This window comes from Anomalospiza imberbis, chromosome 8 (genome assembly GCF_031753505.1).
Source record: "Anomalospiza imberbis isolate Cuckoo-Finch-1a 21T00152 chromosome 8, ASM3175350v1, whole genome shotgun sequence".
Taxonomy (NCBI): domain Eukaryota; kingdom Metazoa; phylum Chordata; class Aves; order Passeriformes; family Viduidae; genus Anomalospiza; species Anomalospiza imberbis.
Genome location: NC_089688.1, coordinates 17766651 through 17779677, shown reverse-complemented (window position 1 = coordinate 17779677; position 13027 = coordinate 17766651). Strand labels below are relative to the sequence as shown.

The 13027-nt window shown below is 41.4% G+C and overlaps 2 protein-coding genes and 1 long non-coding RNA gene across 12 annotated transcripts in view; 1 reads left to right on the top strand and 2 right to left on the bottom strand.

Annotated features, from left to right (window-relative positions):
- The window catches only part of WDFY4 (WDFY family member 4), a 130976-nt gene extending 124402 nt beyond the window's left edge, over nucleotides 1–6574 (bottom strand). For 3 of the 8 annotated variants that reach the window (XR_011001375.1, XM_068197571.1, XM_068197572.1), the window contains exons 1-2: nucleotides 5949–6570; nucleotides 5637–5851 (exon numbers count right to left, since the gene is read on the bottom strand). The gene's annotated coding sequence lies outside the window, so the exon portion shown is untranslated. Of the gene's footprint in view, nucleotides 1–5636; nucleotides 5852–5948 lie in introns of all 8 variants that reach the window. The other 5 variants (XM_068197574.1, XM_068197575.1, XR_011001376.1 and 2 more) reach the window with 4 other exon arrangements.
- LOC137478054 (uncharacterized) lies at nucleotides 2018–4370 on the bottom strand. Its single transcript, XR_011001374.1, has 2 exons — nucleotides 4196–4370; nucleotides 2018–3104 (listed from the first exon to the last, which is right to left on the bottom strand). It is a non-coding gene; the product is annotated as an uncharacterized lncRNA (long non-coding RNA).
- Nucleotides 6575–7255: 681 nt separating the features above from the next.
- Nucleotides 7256–13027, top strand: part of ARHGAP22 (Rho GTPase activating protein 22) — a 126546-nt gene continuing 120774 nt past the window's right edge. The window contains exon 1 of one of the 3 annotated variants that reach the window (XM_068197553.1): nucleotides 7256–7377. Coding sequence is in view for 2 of the 3 variants with exons in the window: in XM_068197550.1 (XP_068053651.1) it covers nucleotides 9694–9727 (34 nt within the window). In the remaining variant the exon portion in view is untranslated. Of the gene's footprint in view, nucleotides 7378–9388; nucleotides 9728–13027 lie in introns of those variants that run through there. The other 2 variants (XM_068197550.1, XM_068197552.1) reach the window with 2 other exon arrangements.

Below are 13027 nucleotides of genomic sequence, written 5' to 3'. Positions count from 1 at the left end.
CAGCAGAAACCTACCTTGTCAAAGTCTGGGACCTATATGCATTCAGAACGTAACCTGCGAGGTTTGCCCCCTTCATCCAAATATGTAGCAACAAACTAGCACCAGAACCTGTGCTCAGAACATTGACAGAGCTACTAAAAAAAAAAAAGAAGTCAAAATCAGGCATATGGCTTGTACTTTATTCGGCACAAGTGGAAGAATAGCTCAGAGAGGGGATCCATCTTAAAACACATCTGAAATGCACAGATGACAAGCATATGACTAAACTCTTAGTGAGACAGGCCAGGCTCTGGTGGCATTTTTATTTCTATTTAATGTCTTATCCTTTTTCATTTCAAAAAAACTTTTATTTTCTATTTTTATTTATTTTTTTTCTCAAATGAGATGAGAATAAGGATGAAAAATTCAGCCAGCCAGCCTTTGCCCAATACAGGCATTCCTGCCAGATAGATTTAGAGCTCTCCCCTTTCCACAGGCCTGGAAAGGACAGGCTCTGTCCATATAGACCTTAAATAGGGAATTGTACCTTACAGCCTTTTAGTCTCTGCCTGAACTCCAGAGAGCATAACTTGCTTTGTGGTTCTCAGCAGTAACATGGGCAGGTTCTGTGTTGGCACCATCCTCCCTGAGCGTCACGAGGTGGCAGCACAACAGAAGGGCTTGCAAGGGCTGCTCTTGCATCAGGCAGCCAAAATCTCACACACCTGCAAGCGCACAGTTCATTTTCATCTTAGAGTTGCAGCTTCCATTTATTTTCCTGAGACAATCTTAAAAAACGAGGCAGTGGAGTGCCACAGCACAGAATAGAATCACTCACCTGCCTGTTCACGTACTTTCAGCAATTTAAGCATTTATAGGATTACATTTTCACACTCTCATCAGCCTCTGGAATGGACAGGTTTTAGTTGGGCACCCAGCAGAGAAGCCACTTAGAAAACAGTGGTGTACTTTGACCTTCTCCCTTTAGGGACACAGCTTATAAAGGTGTCAGTAGCAGAGCAGATAAAAGATTGTGGATGAAGAATGAAACTCTGGGGGAAGCAAATTACCTTTAAATTTTGTCAGCATTGGCAAAAGAAAAAAACATAAGGGATATTTAGTTTAAAAAAATAAGGGATATTTAGATATTTTGATACTTTCAAAACCAAACTAGTTGATGCTTCGTTTTGGAAAGGCATTTTTCCCTTGAACAAAAATATTAGTAAGGCTAGATGAAGGATAACAAACAAGAATATACTGAGACAAATTCTATTGGTGGGGAGTTCAGGTGGGTGATTTTTAGAGGGTTATTTGGTTGCTTTTAAAGGAAACAAAAATCCCATTCATAAAACTTTTAATTAATACTTTGGTTCTCTCTGAAAATCCAGTAATATAGAACTTTTCAGCACCTTATTTTTTCCAAATTGAAATTCCCTGCAGGAACAAAAGCTTAGGAATCTCGTTAAGGATTTAGAACCATAGGATTTTTTGGTCTGCAGATTTCTGACTCTTCAAATGAAGTCTATGCAGACTCATTATACTGCAGCTATGAGTGAACAACCTCCACAGCAGAGCATATCTGAGAAGACATTTGTAAAAATAAATAGTTGATTAGTCCAAATGAGTCTGCTCCACATATGAATATTGGGGTAGGCAAAGGGAAGAAGCATTTGGTTTCCTTGTAAACAAGATGCTGATTACCAAGATAAGACAATCTTTAACAGGATAATATCTGCTCTAAAATGAATGATTCTTTAAAATACTATGATTCCTAAATTTTCTTCACCTATAGAGAAGTTGAAAATATTTTTTAAAATGATACCACATTTTTCCATAACATTTTCACCCAAAAATATTAATGGGTACATATTTTCAGATAACACTTATACATAATATTTCTTAGTCTTTCATACATCTTGAAAAGCTTATCAGAGAGGTCACTTTTATAGACTCCATTTCACAGGCTGGAAACAGTAACATTAAGAATTGAAATTACATACCCAACCAGTGGCAGAGCCACAAATAGTACCTCGGCCCCCAAACCCCAAGTCTGGAAGTCATTAAAAACTCTTTTAATTTCATTATTTTCTTCTTCTCTGCTTAAAATAATTTGAAATAGAAGAAAAATGGGTCAGTGTTAAAATAACAGCACGTTTGAAATTTTTAGCTCTCTCCATTTTTCACCTAGCCTCCAGTTTTCACCCTAGTTTCATTTTGAATCAAATCTGCCTAAATTACTATATTCTTCCCTGAGGCAGCAGGAGGAGATACATTCCTGAGGATGCCAGTTTCAGTCCAAGATGTCTAAAATATGCATGCACTGCTCTTTGATTCTTGACACTAAAAGAAAAAAAGTAACATTCATTCTGTAGAGATAGCATTCAAGTTTTAAATAATGCATTTCTTTATCTCCTCTCCCAGCCAAGGACCTCATTTCTTCTAGGCCCATAGGTGACAGAAAGGATGAGCAATTGCCCAGGTTCCTGTGTGTTATGCAGCTGATTCATGGGGTCCTGCAGCTCCTTGTCAAAGGATATATTACTGTCACTGTTCTCAAAGGTGCAGGTAAGGTCTGGGGGTGTACAGAAACGGATGAACAAGAGAGAAATCCATGATGCTTCCAGTCTTTCACATTCTACCTGTCTCAGGAACATCAAAGAAGCTCAATCTGGCAAATTTTGTTAGGTGATTGGAGCAGACAGCATAACTGTGTAGGTAACACAATTAGAATCAGAGATGTGAGCACAACAGCACAGTTAACTGGGACTTAGTCATAATAAGAAATTTAATTTTAAAGTTTGAGACGCTTTGCTTACATAACACAAAATCCAAACAATGTGAACTACTCCAATAAATTCTGATCCAGCAGGTCAGTTAAGCATATATTTCGATATGAAGCTTGTGAGCACTCTCATTATTTAAATTTGAACTTCAAATGCTTTTCTACATTGGAATCAGGAAACTAAGTTCAGAAAGATCAGAGTACATTTCACAGAGAATTTGTGTGAGAAGAATCACCCATTTAAAAGAGGAAGGGAAGATCTTCAACTGTGATTTCCCTGATTTGACAGCAGTAGTCGCCCTCTTAGATCTGTGATGATCTGAAGGTGATAGCGAGGCAAGGGCTAGAGAGAAAAGTAGCATTTTGTTAGATCAAAAGATATAGCAGCAGAAAAGAGGCTTTAAGAGAGACTCAGAAAAATGTTGACAGAAGGGATCTCTGGAGGTTACTTAGTCCAGCCTTCTGCTTGGAACAGAAGTAACACCAAAACCAAACCAATTTAATCATCTTAAAAGTCTCAGAAGGCTGACATCTCCCCTGCTCTGCAGAGATCTGTCCCAGTGCTGCATCATCACTCTCCTGGTCCAAAAGATATTCTGGGCTCCAGTCTGAGTTTCTAAGGTCCAAACTTGGGGGCATTGCTTTTTGTATTTCAGCATCTGTACTACCAGGTGTTGGATTTTATGCTCTGAAAATGTCCCTTAACTACTTGTGGGTTGATATTAGATTCCTCCACTAGCCTTTTTGCCACATTAAGCAAGTCTGTCTCCCTCAACTCTTCCTTGTAGGAAAGGTGCCCTAGTCCTCAGTAGTCTGAGTGGTCCTTATTCAGATGTGAAACACTTCAAACCAAATATAATTTGGGACAAAATTATTTCTGTATACCTTAATTGTGTTAATGCTATTTTATCTGGCTGTGAGACACAAGTTGCAGTGTCTTTGTTATCCTATTTCAGGTTGAAAAATATCCACTAGATCTTGTATGGAGCAGAACCAAATAAGTCAAAGTCTCTAATCTGCCCTGATATGTCCCCAGTAGATTTTGCAATGGTTAAAAGATTTCTCTCTGCCTCATTGATAAAGCTATCATCTAGACACAAAATTAAGACGGGCACTGTTTATCCATACAACTATTATCCATTCTATATTTATCTACTTTTCCTGTGAAAAGCAAATGCAATGCAATACTTGGAGCCGTGCTGTCTCAGTATCCTTATGTTCACCTTCTTTACCAAAGGAAACTTTGCTTGTAGACATGTTTAGGAATATGGCAACAGCAGGAGTTTCTAGTACTACAGGGGACATAATTTCTGATCTTGGTATAATAAGGATAATACCACAAAGACAAAACAGAAAATATAAAAAGATTAAAAACTATAAAAATACTTTGTCTCCCTGATTATGAAATCTAGAATATTTGGATTTATAAGACACTGTTCTTAAGAAAGTTCTTGCATTCATAATCTAAGTCTTGCTTTCCTATAATATATGAAGGTACACCACAAAACACATTTGGAAATGCTTATCAGATCATTCAGAATTGTCTATTTTTTTTTTTTACCACCTCAATTGCACTGCCTAATAGTTTCTCAAAAGCTGAACGTTTCTGTCAAAGGTTTTGCTTGTTAGAATAGTGCACCTTGACATGGTCAGAGATCACTGTTTATAATAAAATCAGAGAGGACACATCAACTTCTCTGAAGTTTGTCAAGTATAAAAAACAAAAAAAAACCAAAAAAACTAAAGAAACCCAAGCCATGCTTTTGTAATCTACTATGAAAAATAGCATACAATGCTCAAGGTGTTTTTGCAGGCCACTTATGTAAAATATCTATTTTTCTTACTTACAGGGCACTCTTTTGAATAAATTTGGATTACGTTAAGGTATTTTTAATAGGAGTATAGAGGTACAGGGGTATACGTACACTTGTATATGTTCACCACTGCAGAGGAGAAAAAATGAAAGCGTGCCAAGAATGTCTCTGCAGGGTAGTTTCTTGTCCCACTGAAGTCCAAGGCAGCTGTGTTATAGGCTTCTCTCAAGCTACAGCTCCTCTCTAGAGAGTCACTCTTACATCCTGAAATCAAAGATTAATTACTCCTGACCTATTTGTGGAATATGACTAGATAGGAAGGAACATTGAGTGTAAAAGAATAAAAAAAGACACCCAGAAATTCCCTAGTTTCACTCTGAAAAACATTAAAAATTATTCTAGTTCAGTGTCCCCGTTAGCCCCCATTCCTGAATGTAGCTCTGTAGATCAGAGTTCTGTCCCTTCCTGGCAGCCATGGTGTGTTGGGCACATTCACTGCCTGCTGCAGTAACCACCACCCCTGGGAAGCCCAAGATGTCATTAAGCTTATGCATTTTCTTACTTTTCAGCCAAACCCAAAGAAATTGTTCCAGTCTTTGTCACTTGGCATTAGATAATCCCCAAACTCAAGTTTTTCCTGATTCACCTTTTTTTCCTCAATGATTCCTTTGAGCTTCCAGTTGTTTCCAGAGCTGCTCTAGAACATCTATACAGCTTTCTCCATTCCGCATTATCAGTTTACATGGTACTAGAGAGGCCATCTCCAAAGAAGACCAGGAAAATTCTCACATCATGGCTTGAGTGTTTCTTGCTATAAGCCCTAAGACTTCCAGTAAAATCACTGGTTACTGGAAGCTGAAAGACCAGTAGCCTTTTTCACCTGGAAAACCTGCTGGCATCATCAGCATCAAGAGACTTCAAGTGGTGCTCACTTAGCCTGTAAGCAAGGGCTACATCAAATAGAAATTCCTTCTGGTCACTAGTTACTTGGAAAGTTGTTAATTTATGCACAAACTTACTCAGCAGAATTCCACAGTTCCTGAATATACAACCATTCAAACTTGTCTTGCAGAAGAAATGTTGCTGCAGTTATTGATCTCAAAATGCACACTGTGGTCTTTCATTGTTTCTCTGGACCCTTTTCCATCACTTCCATTTTATAACATATTAGAACAGATTGCAATTTTGGTTACAGTCTAAATAAACTGGATCTGAGATTCAGTGGGGCCAAAGTCCAGGGTGATTTGATCTTGGGCTTTGATCCAGGTGCATCATGCTGATGAGCAAAGAAAATGTTATCAGTCAGCTAGTTACAACAAGTCCTTGGCCTGCAGATAGGAGCAGAAGATGAGGAGGAGGAAAAAAGGATATACCGTGTGATAATTGGTAGGTGACAGCATGCTGTGTGTGCAGCCTGGGGAAACAGAGATCCATTCAATCTGCCTCACAACAGCTTCAGCAACTTCACTGGCCCACGCACTCTTCCGTCTCAAGCACCCGCCACGTTTCATAGCCTCCAGTCATCAGCCTTGGCGCCAACACATGAATCATATCTTCTGTGAGGGTCCCCACTGCAGTAACTCATTATCATCCTCTGCAGTTAGATAGCACTTACCAATCCCAGATCTCAAGACACTGCATTAATATGGACATGACCTGGGATTGAATGTCCTGCTTGTAGCCATGGGAAATCAGCTGTCATTAAGACAAGAGACCCCATCTCCTCACTCTCCTTAAGCTTTCTAATCCCTAGGTCACATCACCTGCCTTCATTTTGTGTGCTTATCCAGCAATGGGAACGCTTTTGATAGACAAAAGAGTTTTTTCACATTCAAAAAAGGCAGCAGATAATTAATGACCACATTTATTTTTAGAGTCACATAAGGGCCACATAATAACACTTCTCCAGTATGTGGGTAGTCAATTGATTTCTGTTTTCTAGCCTACTAGATGCTTACTGCTCTACAAAAGACTTTCATTCTGGATTTGAACAAGCAGAGGGATATAACCATGAAAGCAGTGGTTTGCAACAACTGGTACACATTATCACTTTGGTATCCCAAGCCATCAGGGATGCACCTCTCAACTCAGATCAGCCATAAAAAGTCCTATTGCCACCGGCTTAGCAGCTTCCTAACTCACTCTGAAAAGCCTGCTAAATAGGACAACACTTAGAGCCCAACTCCAGAACAGAATAACCAGCAAACCCCCTTTTCTCCCTAAGGATAAGAGGGAAAGCCCAGGAGGGTAGACCATAGCATCCGTGGTACTCAAATGAAGTAAGGAGGAAAGATTTAGAAATGGCCAGGTTCAGTCAGAACACAAGCACATCTAACATGGTTATGATGATGAAGAAGCAGGTCTAGGGTCAAGTTAGGGAAACACCCCATACCTCTATGAGCAAGAATAATGTAGAATAAAGATTACCAATACCAGACACAATCTTCTGATTATTAGGTAGGTCCACAGTATTGAGGGAGATGTAACGTCTAGCTGAAAAAACACTCTCTAGATCATAGTCCAAAATAATACATTACTACAGACACACTGGAGGCTAATATCCCTACTAGACAGTTTAAACTAGATATGAAGCACAAGCCTGGGCTTAAATAGAGGTCCTGGACCTGTGGGCAGAGGGTGTGGATGGTGACCATGTGACATGAGTTAGAGCCATTAAGGTTATTAATACACTACAGGACCACCACATAGGTTTGTCCCATCTTTGCAGAGTGTGTTAACGTCAGAGAACATCTCTGCTGCTGGGATGGAAAGGAGCTGTTAGACTCACGCAAGACAGTTAAGGTAAATACAAACCATTCAGAAAACTTGTCTCAATTATCTTTCTCAGTTTAAGCAGATCAGTATAGAAGCTTTAGAAATTAAACATTCCCATAGCATCTAGTTCCTTCTAGGAACTTTTGCTACCCTTCTACTGGATCTACTCTTAGTGTTTCTATAAGGAACTATTTCTCTAAGTTTTCAGACCAAAGCATTGCAGCTAGTGTGGAACCATTTGCTGGAGGTGATTGCTTTGTTGTGTTTCGTTTTGGTGTTTTTTCTCTCAGCTGACTTGTTTGTTTTAATTTGGTTTGTTTTTCTTTTCTTGGCAAACGGTTTACTTACCCCAAATAGTGTCTGATAATTTTAGACCTAAACTTCAGACCAATATTTAAATGGAGGGAAAAAGCTCCAAACCCCCCCCCACACACACATTTTCCTAGTCTTTAAAAAAATCATTTAAGTTATATTTATACCTTAAAATGGCTTTAAGAAGGGCTGAAAATATTTAAGTCAAAGCAAAACAGGGTCAAATTGAATGTTTCTCTTTCCACTGAGCATTTTTTATTTAACAAGAAAAACTTAGATGTTACGATTTAGTGTTGAACTTGGCTAGAATGTTTTCATTTTACTCATAAACATGGTAATTGTTTATATAGCTCACATTATATATTTTTTTTCCTAGAGGGGAAATCAAGTTTTCATGGGAAGTGACTTACCAGGATGAAGTGCTCTATGCTTCCCATGAGGTTAAAAGTTCAGTCAGCTTTATCCCTTGTCATGTTTATTGTTCACACCTTTTGACTTCCTGCTCAAACTGCAAAATTATATGTATAAACAGCACCAAAACAGACAGGAATTGCTAAAAATATGGAGAGAAAAAGAGTTCTATTAAATGGCTGGTCAGAAAGGCAGGAATACAACACCCCTCTGGTAATGCTCCTCCTGCTTATCCACAGTATCAGGACACTTGCTAAGGGATCATCAGTTAGCTATTCCTCACTCTGCTGAAACCCAGCTAAAACAGATAATTAGTGGGGAGATAACTGCAGGAGGTTGTGTGTTCAGAACTGAGACAGTAGTTCAGATTCCACTTCTATCCTTGCTTACAGGTGTGTAAGTTTGAGTTCATGCCACCATGACCTCAAAGATTTACAATCACTTATAAGCTGCTGGTTTTACCAGTAGCTAAAGGTCCAAAACATCTTAGCCATTGCTGCAGCTGCACATTGAGAAGCACAACCCCTGTAATGAGCCAGAGAACCTCTTCCAGTACTGGAGATATAGCTTGATAGCCAACATTTGATGTCCAAGATATGATAGATCTTGGAAGAGGAGAAAACTGCCAATCTCAGATTCCTTTTGTCAGTACAACTCAACAACACAAACCTACAGGGTGATACTGCAGGGCATGTATGCTGCTAGGGAAGTATTTACCCCTTTTTGGCACTCTCAGAAGAAACTGCTAGGCGGATGGAGCTACGAGCAGTCCAGGGTCAGGATATGTCTGTTACTCAGATGCAATTATCATCCAATTGTCTATTTCTATTTTATAGATACTATTTAATAGTTTCAATCTACGTCAATAAACGTTTGTCCTTTCCTCCTCTTCATTACCGACTGCAGAACTGCCTCCCTCCCGGGGAGGGGTGGGGGTGAGCTTAGCAAACAGTTCAATTAAAAATGATAGGTGCTAAAATGTAAAATGTAAATGTAAAATGTAATGAATACATTCCCTTGTGCCCATCCTGCGAGTCTGCCTGTGCAGGCGAGAGATATTTTTTTCTCTCGCAGAGAGCAGTGGGTCGTTCTCCCTCGGCTCCCCAGCTCCCACCGGGATGCCTCCCCGGGAGGGATGCAGGGCACAGCAGGTGGCCTAGCACGCCGCCGCCCTCAGGACCAGCGCACTTGGTATTTCTTCCCAGCGCAGAAGAAATCCCGCTGAATCAGGTTCGGCTGCCGATGTGATCCTTGTCGAGTCAAAGCATCTGTTGAGCGCACGCCGCCGGAGGAAGCCGCAGCTCGGGCGCGGGGCTGAGCGCGGCTCCCTGGAAGCGGCACATTGATCACACGGCCGCGCGGCCAATTAGCGGCAGGAGCCAGGGCCAGCCCTCGTGTCTGCGCGCTGCTGATCCATCGGCAGTAATTACCGAGACACTTCTTGCCTACTTTGGATGGGAATTAATTCGAGGCCGGATAAATAATGCATTAGGGTTTATTCAGCCCCGCGTGCAGCGTCGCCCCGAGCCAGGGCTGGAGCGGCGAGCGGCGGTGGCGGCGATGCGCGGGGCGGCGGCCGGGGCCGGGCGCTGAGGCTGCGGGCAGCGCCCAGCCGGGAGCATGCTGAGCCCCAAGATCAGGCAGGCCAGGAGAGGTGAGTGTGCGAGCCGTGCGCCTCGCGGGGTGGGGACGGAGACCAGCTCCTGGCACGGGGAAACTTCGCGGCGCTGGCGGACAGCCGGTACCGCTGCCCGCAGAGCGTGCCCCGCCGCGGCTGCAGCGGCTGCTGCCCCGCTGCCCGAAGCGTGCCCTGGGGAGGAGGGACTGTTCGGGGAGAATGAAGTCTGGGAGGAGGAGACCTGTGCTCGTGTTACCAGCGTGGTCTGCAATGTCTGGGCTGAACAGCAAGGATAAATTAAAAAAAAAAAAAATAGTACTCTGTCCTGGGTTGCGACATAGCCCTGTATTGGCTGCTAATGCTATGTTTCTAATGCTGAATTCATTATAACGACTGGAGACAGGTGTGTCTAGTTTACCTGCAGCATCTTGGAGAAGCAGTTTGCTGTAGCACATTATCCTTGCAGGGTTGCATGCAGGAGGTGGAGATACTCGTTCTGTGAGCTGCGCGCAAGACAAAAGGAAGGAAGGAAAACCTGCCCTGGGCTTGCAACAGATGCTTTGATCAGTCATTTCGGAGCTGCGAGGTGTAGTGTGCCATGTTTGTAAAGCAGAGAGCTGGGGCTGGGCACAGCCGTTGTCTTGATGTCAGGTCACCTGGAAGAGATACACTGGCAGGAGATTCATTCTGTGATCTTCAGGGGCAGCACCAGTTAGTCATTTGACATGGCATTTGGAAAACATCATTGCCACTCACAAACTAATGACAGTGTCAGAGGGATCTCTTCCTGCCCATTGGAAACAGATTATATTAATGTCATTTAGGAACTAAAGCAAACACAATCAGAAAAGTATGGAAAGATTAGGGCTTTCTTCAGCCATGCCAGTATTGTTAAATAGGAAAGGTATCACTAGTTCTAGCTACTGTGATTCCAACGCAGGCACTTTCAGCCAAATGTCACTCCATCATATACTGAAAGCAGTATTATGTGATGAACAGTCCTTAAAATACCAACAGCCCATTAAATAGATGTTACCATCTTGGAAGGAAGAAGCTCCCTGCCATCTGGAGGTGTCAGGATCAGATATGTACTGTTGCACCCACAGTAAAATCATAAGTACTTATTTTTTTGTTACACAAGGTTGTCGAAGTACAGCAAGTCTTTTGTAGATGCTGCCTCTTTGCCTTTCCGTTTTAAGGGAGTCTTTTAATATACGTGTTATCCAGCATTCCTGGTGGCTGTTATAGCTCTGATGAGACAAGCTAGGTGATGCTACTAAGGTTGTACAGGAAGGCTGTGTCATGCTGCCATTCTTCCACTCTCTTCAAATCACTCAGAAGAGACTAATTTGTGTATTAATATATATTGACACCTAGTTATGGGACAGATGTTCTAGATCCCTAGGGGCTACTGATACTTAGGGGACAAACTGTAGTATACCTTTGTGATTCAATTTCAGTTTATAGCAGTATGTGTCGTTCTCTCTGTGTTTGTTCTGTTTGGTTCGTTAACTGTGCATAGGTAAGTTTATTTCTGGATGAATTTAGAACTCATGATGAGAGCTGGGATGCTGGGTTTGGAAACTTCAGGAAGTTTCTTACTTTTGCAATGCTGTGGCAAAGCACTGGTAAACTCTTGCAAAGCTTACCAAGTAGGACTTAATTCTGCGAAGTTCTTCGATAGCTCTTGTTCACAGGAACTGTAAACAGGCCATGCTGGAGATGCTGAATGCTTCTTGAAGTGTCCCACCTTTCGAGACTGAGCTGAATAGGAAATGGCAGTTCATGCTCCCTGGAGTCTCAGTTGGGATTGCTAATGAAGATTCAGGCCATAAACAGTGGACAAGCAAAGTATTCAGAATGTTCTGGAAGCAGTGAGCATCAACAAGGGCAGTTGATCTGCTGCAAGCTGCTGCATGAGTTTGGCTGGCTTTTCAGATTAGTGGCTGTTAGCTTTGCCACTGGGCACTTAGTTGTGGGAGGGAATGTGACTTCTCTGAGCAGACAGATTGAAGAGAAGGGACAAGGAGGGATACTCAGGGTATCCTGAGTATCTGTGGTTTTACTTGAGTGTGGCAGAAGGCAGCAATGTGGCTGAACCTAGGGATGTTCATGTATTTGCAGAGTTCTTGAGGTTCAAACCCCAATACGTGTGTTTGGCTAGCTAGCTCTTTGCTTCAGGCTCCCCACATTTGTGCAAGCAGGAATGCTTCATCAAGTTCTCTTTATTTCCAATTCTCGGCTGCAAATGTGCCTTTAAACATGGAGTTGTGACGTCTGATGCTTTCATTTTTGTTTGACTTGTAGATTGTCCTTAAGAAAGCTCCTGGGCTTAAAGATATTCAAGCTTTTGAAAATATGTGGTCTGGACTTCAGCCTGACATCCAGGGTGTAGTTCCTAATATTTGTGAAAGGGACAGTACAGAACAGAGATAATTTGCCTTACTAAAAGTAACTATCAAGTGTAAGGCAGTCCTTGCTGTTCCACCAGCAGCCTCACATCTGTAACTCTGAAATATGCATTCAGAGGTACATGTTCTTTTCATAAGATCTAGAAAGGTGTAAAATCTCACAGACGGAAAATCTTAATGTGAATAAATGGGCCTTCTGGCAAATCATTCGTTCCGGCTGGGTCTGAATGGATTTTGCATTATTTTTTCATCTGTAGGGGTTCATGCACAGCAATTGGTAGAGTCCAGGATCCCAAAATAAGTGGCTGCAATGGAAAACATTTTTTCACTTTCTTCTTATGTGATAGGGCAGAAAAATATAGCCTTGCAGAGTGGAGGCAAGAGAACTTTCTGTATAGATTAGAGGGAAGGCAGTTTTCAGAATACATCCTTCAGTCTCAATGAACGCATTTTTGTTTAATTGTTTTTAAGAGATTAAAAAAAAAAAGCATTTGATCCTTGGCTTGAAAAGTCCCAAAAAGGTTGCCAGCCCAGTTGCATTTAAATGTATGAAATGGAAGTTGGACTGACCACAGGCTTATGCATTTGTATTTTGAGTGATGTGATTGCCCTCTATAGAAAAAGTTAGCCTGCTGCCATCATATATAATTTACAGTATTTCTGTCTTCAGCACAATCTGTCCCAGTTGTAGAGGCACTAAGAATAACCCTTCTCCCCTTATTAGGGCTTTGTACTTTTGGGTGACACTATGACCTATTATTTCTGTTTGTGACATGCTCATACATACGTTACAAATTTTCCTTACAGTCATAATAATAAAACTTTTTTTGTCTGTTTTAATTAAAACTTAGAGTCTAGAAAAAGTGATGGGAGACATTTTGGTTAGTTAGGCTGGATCAATATACTGATATCCTTCACATGCCTG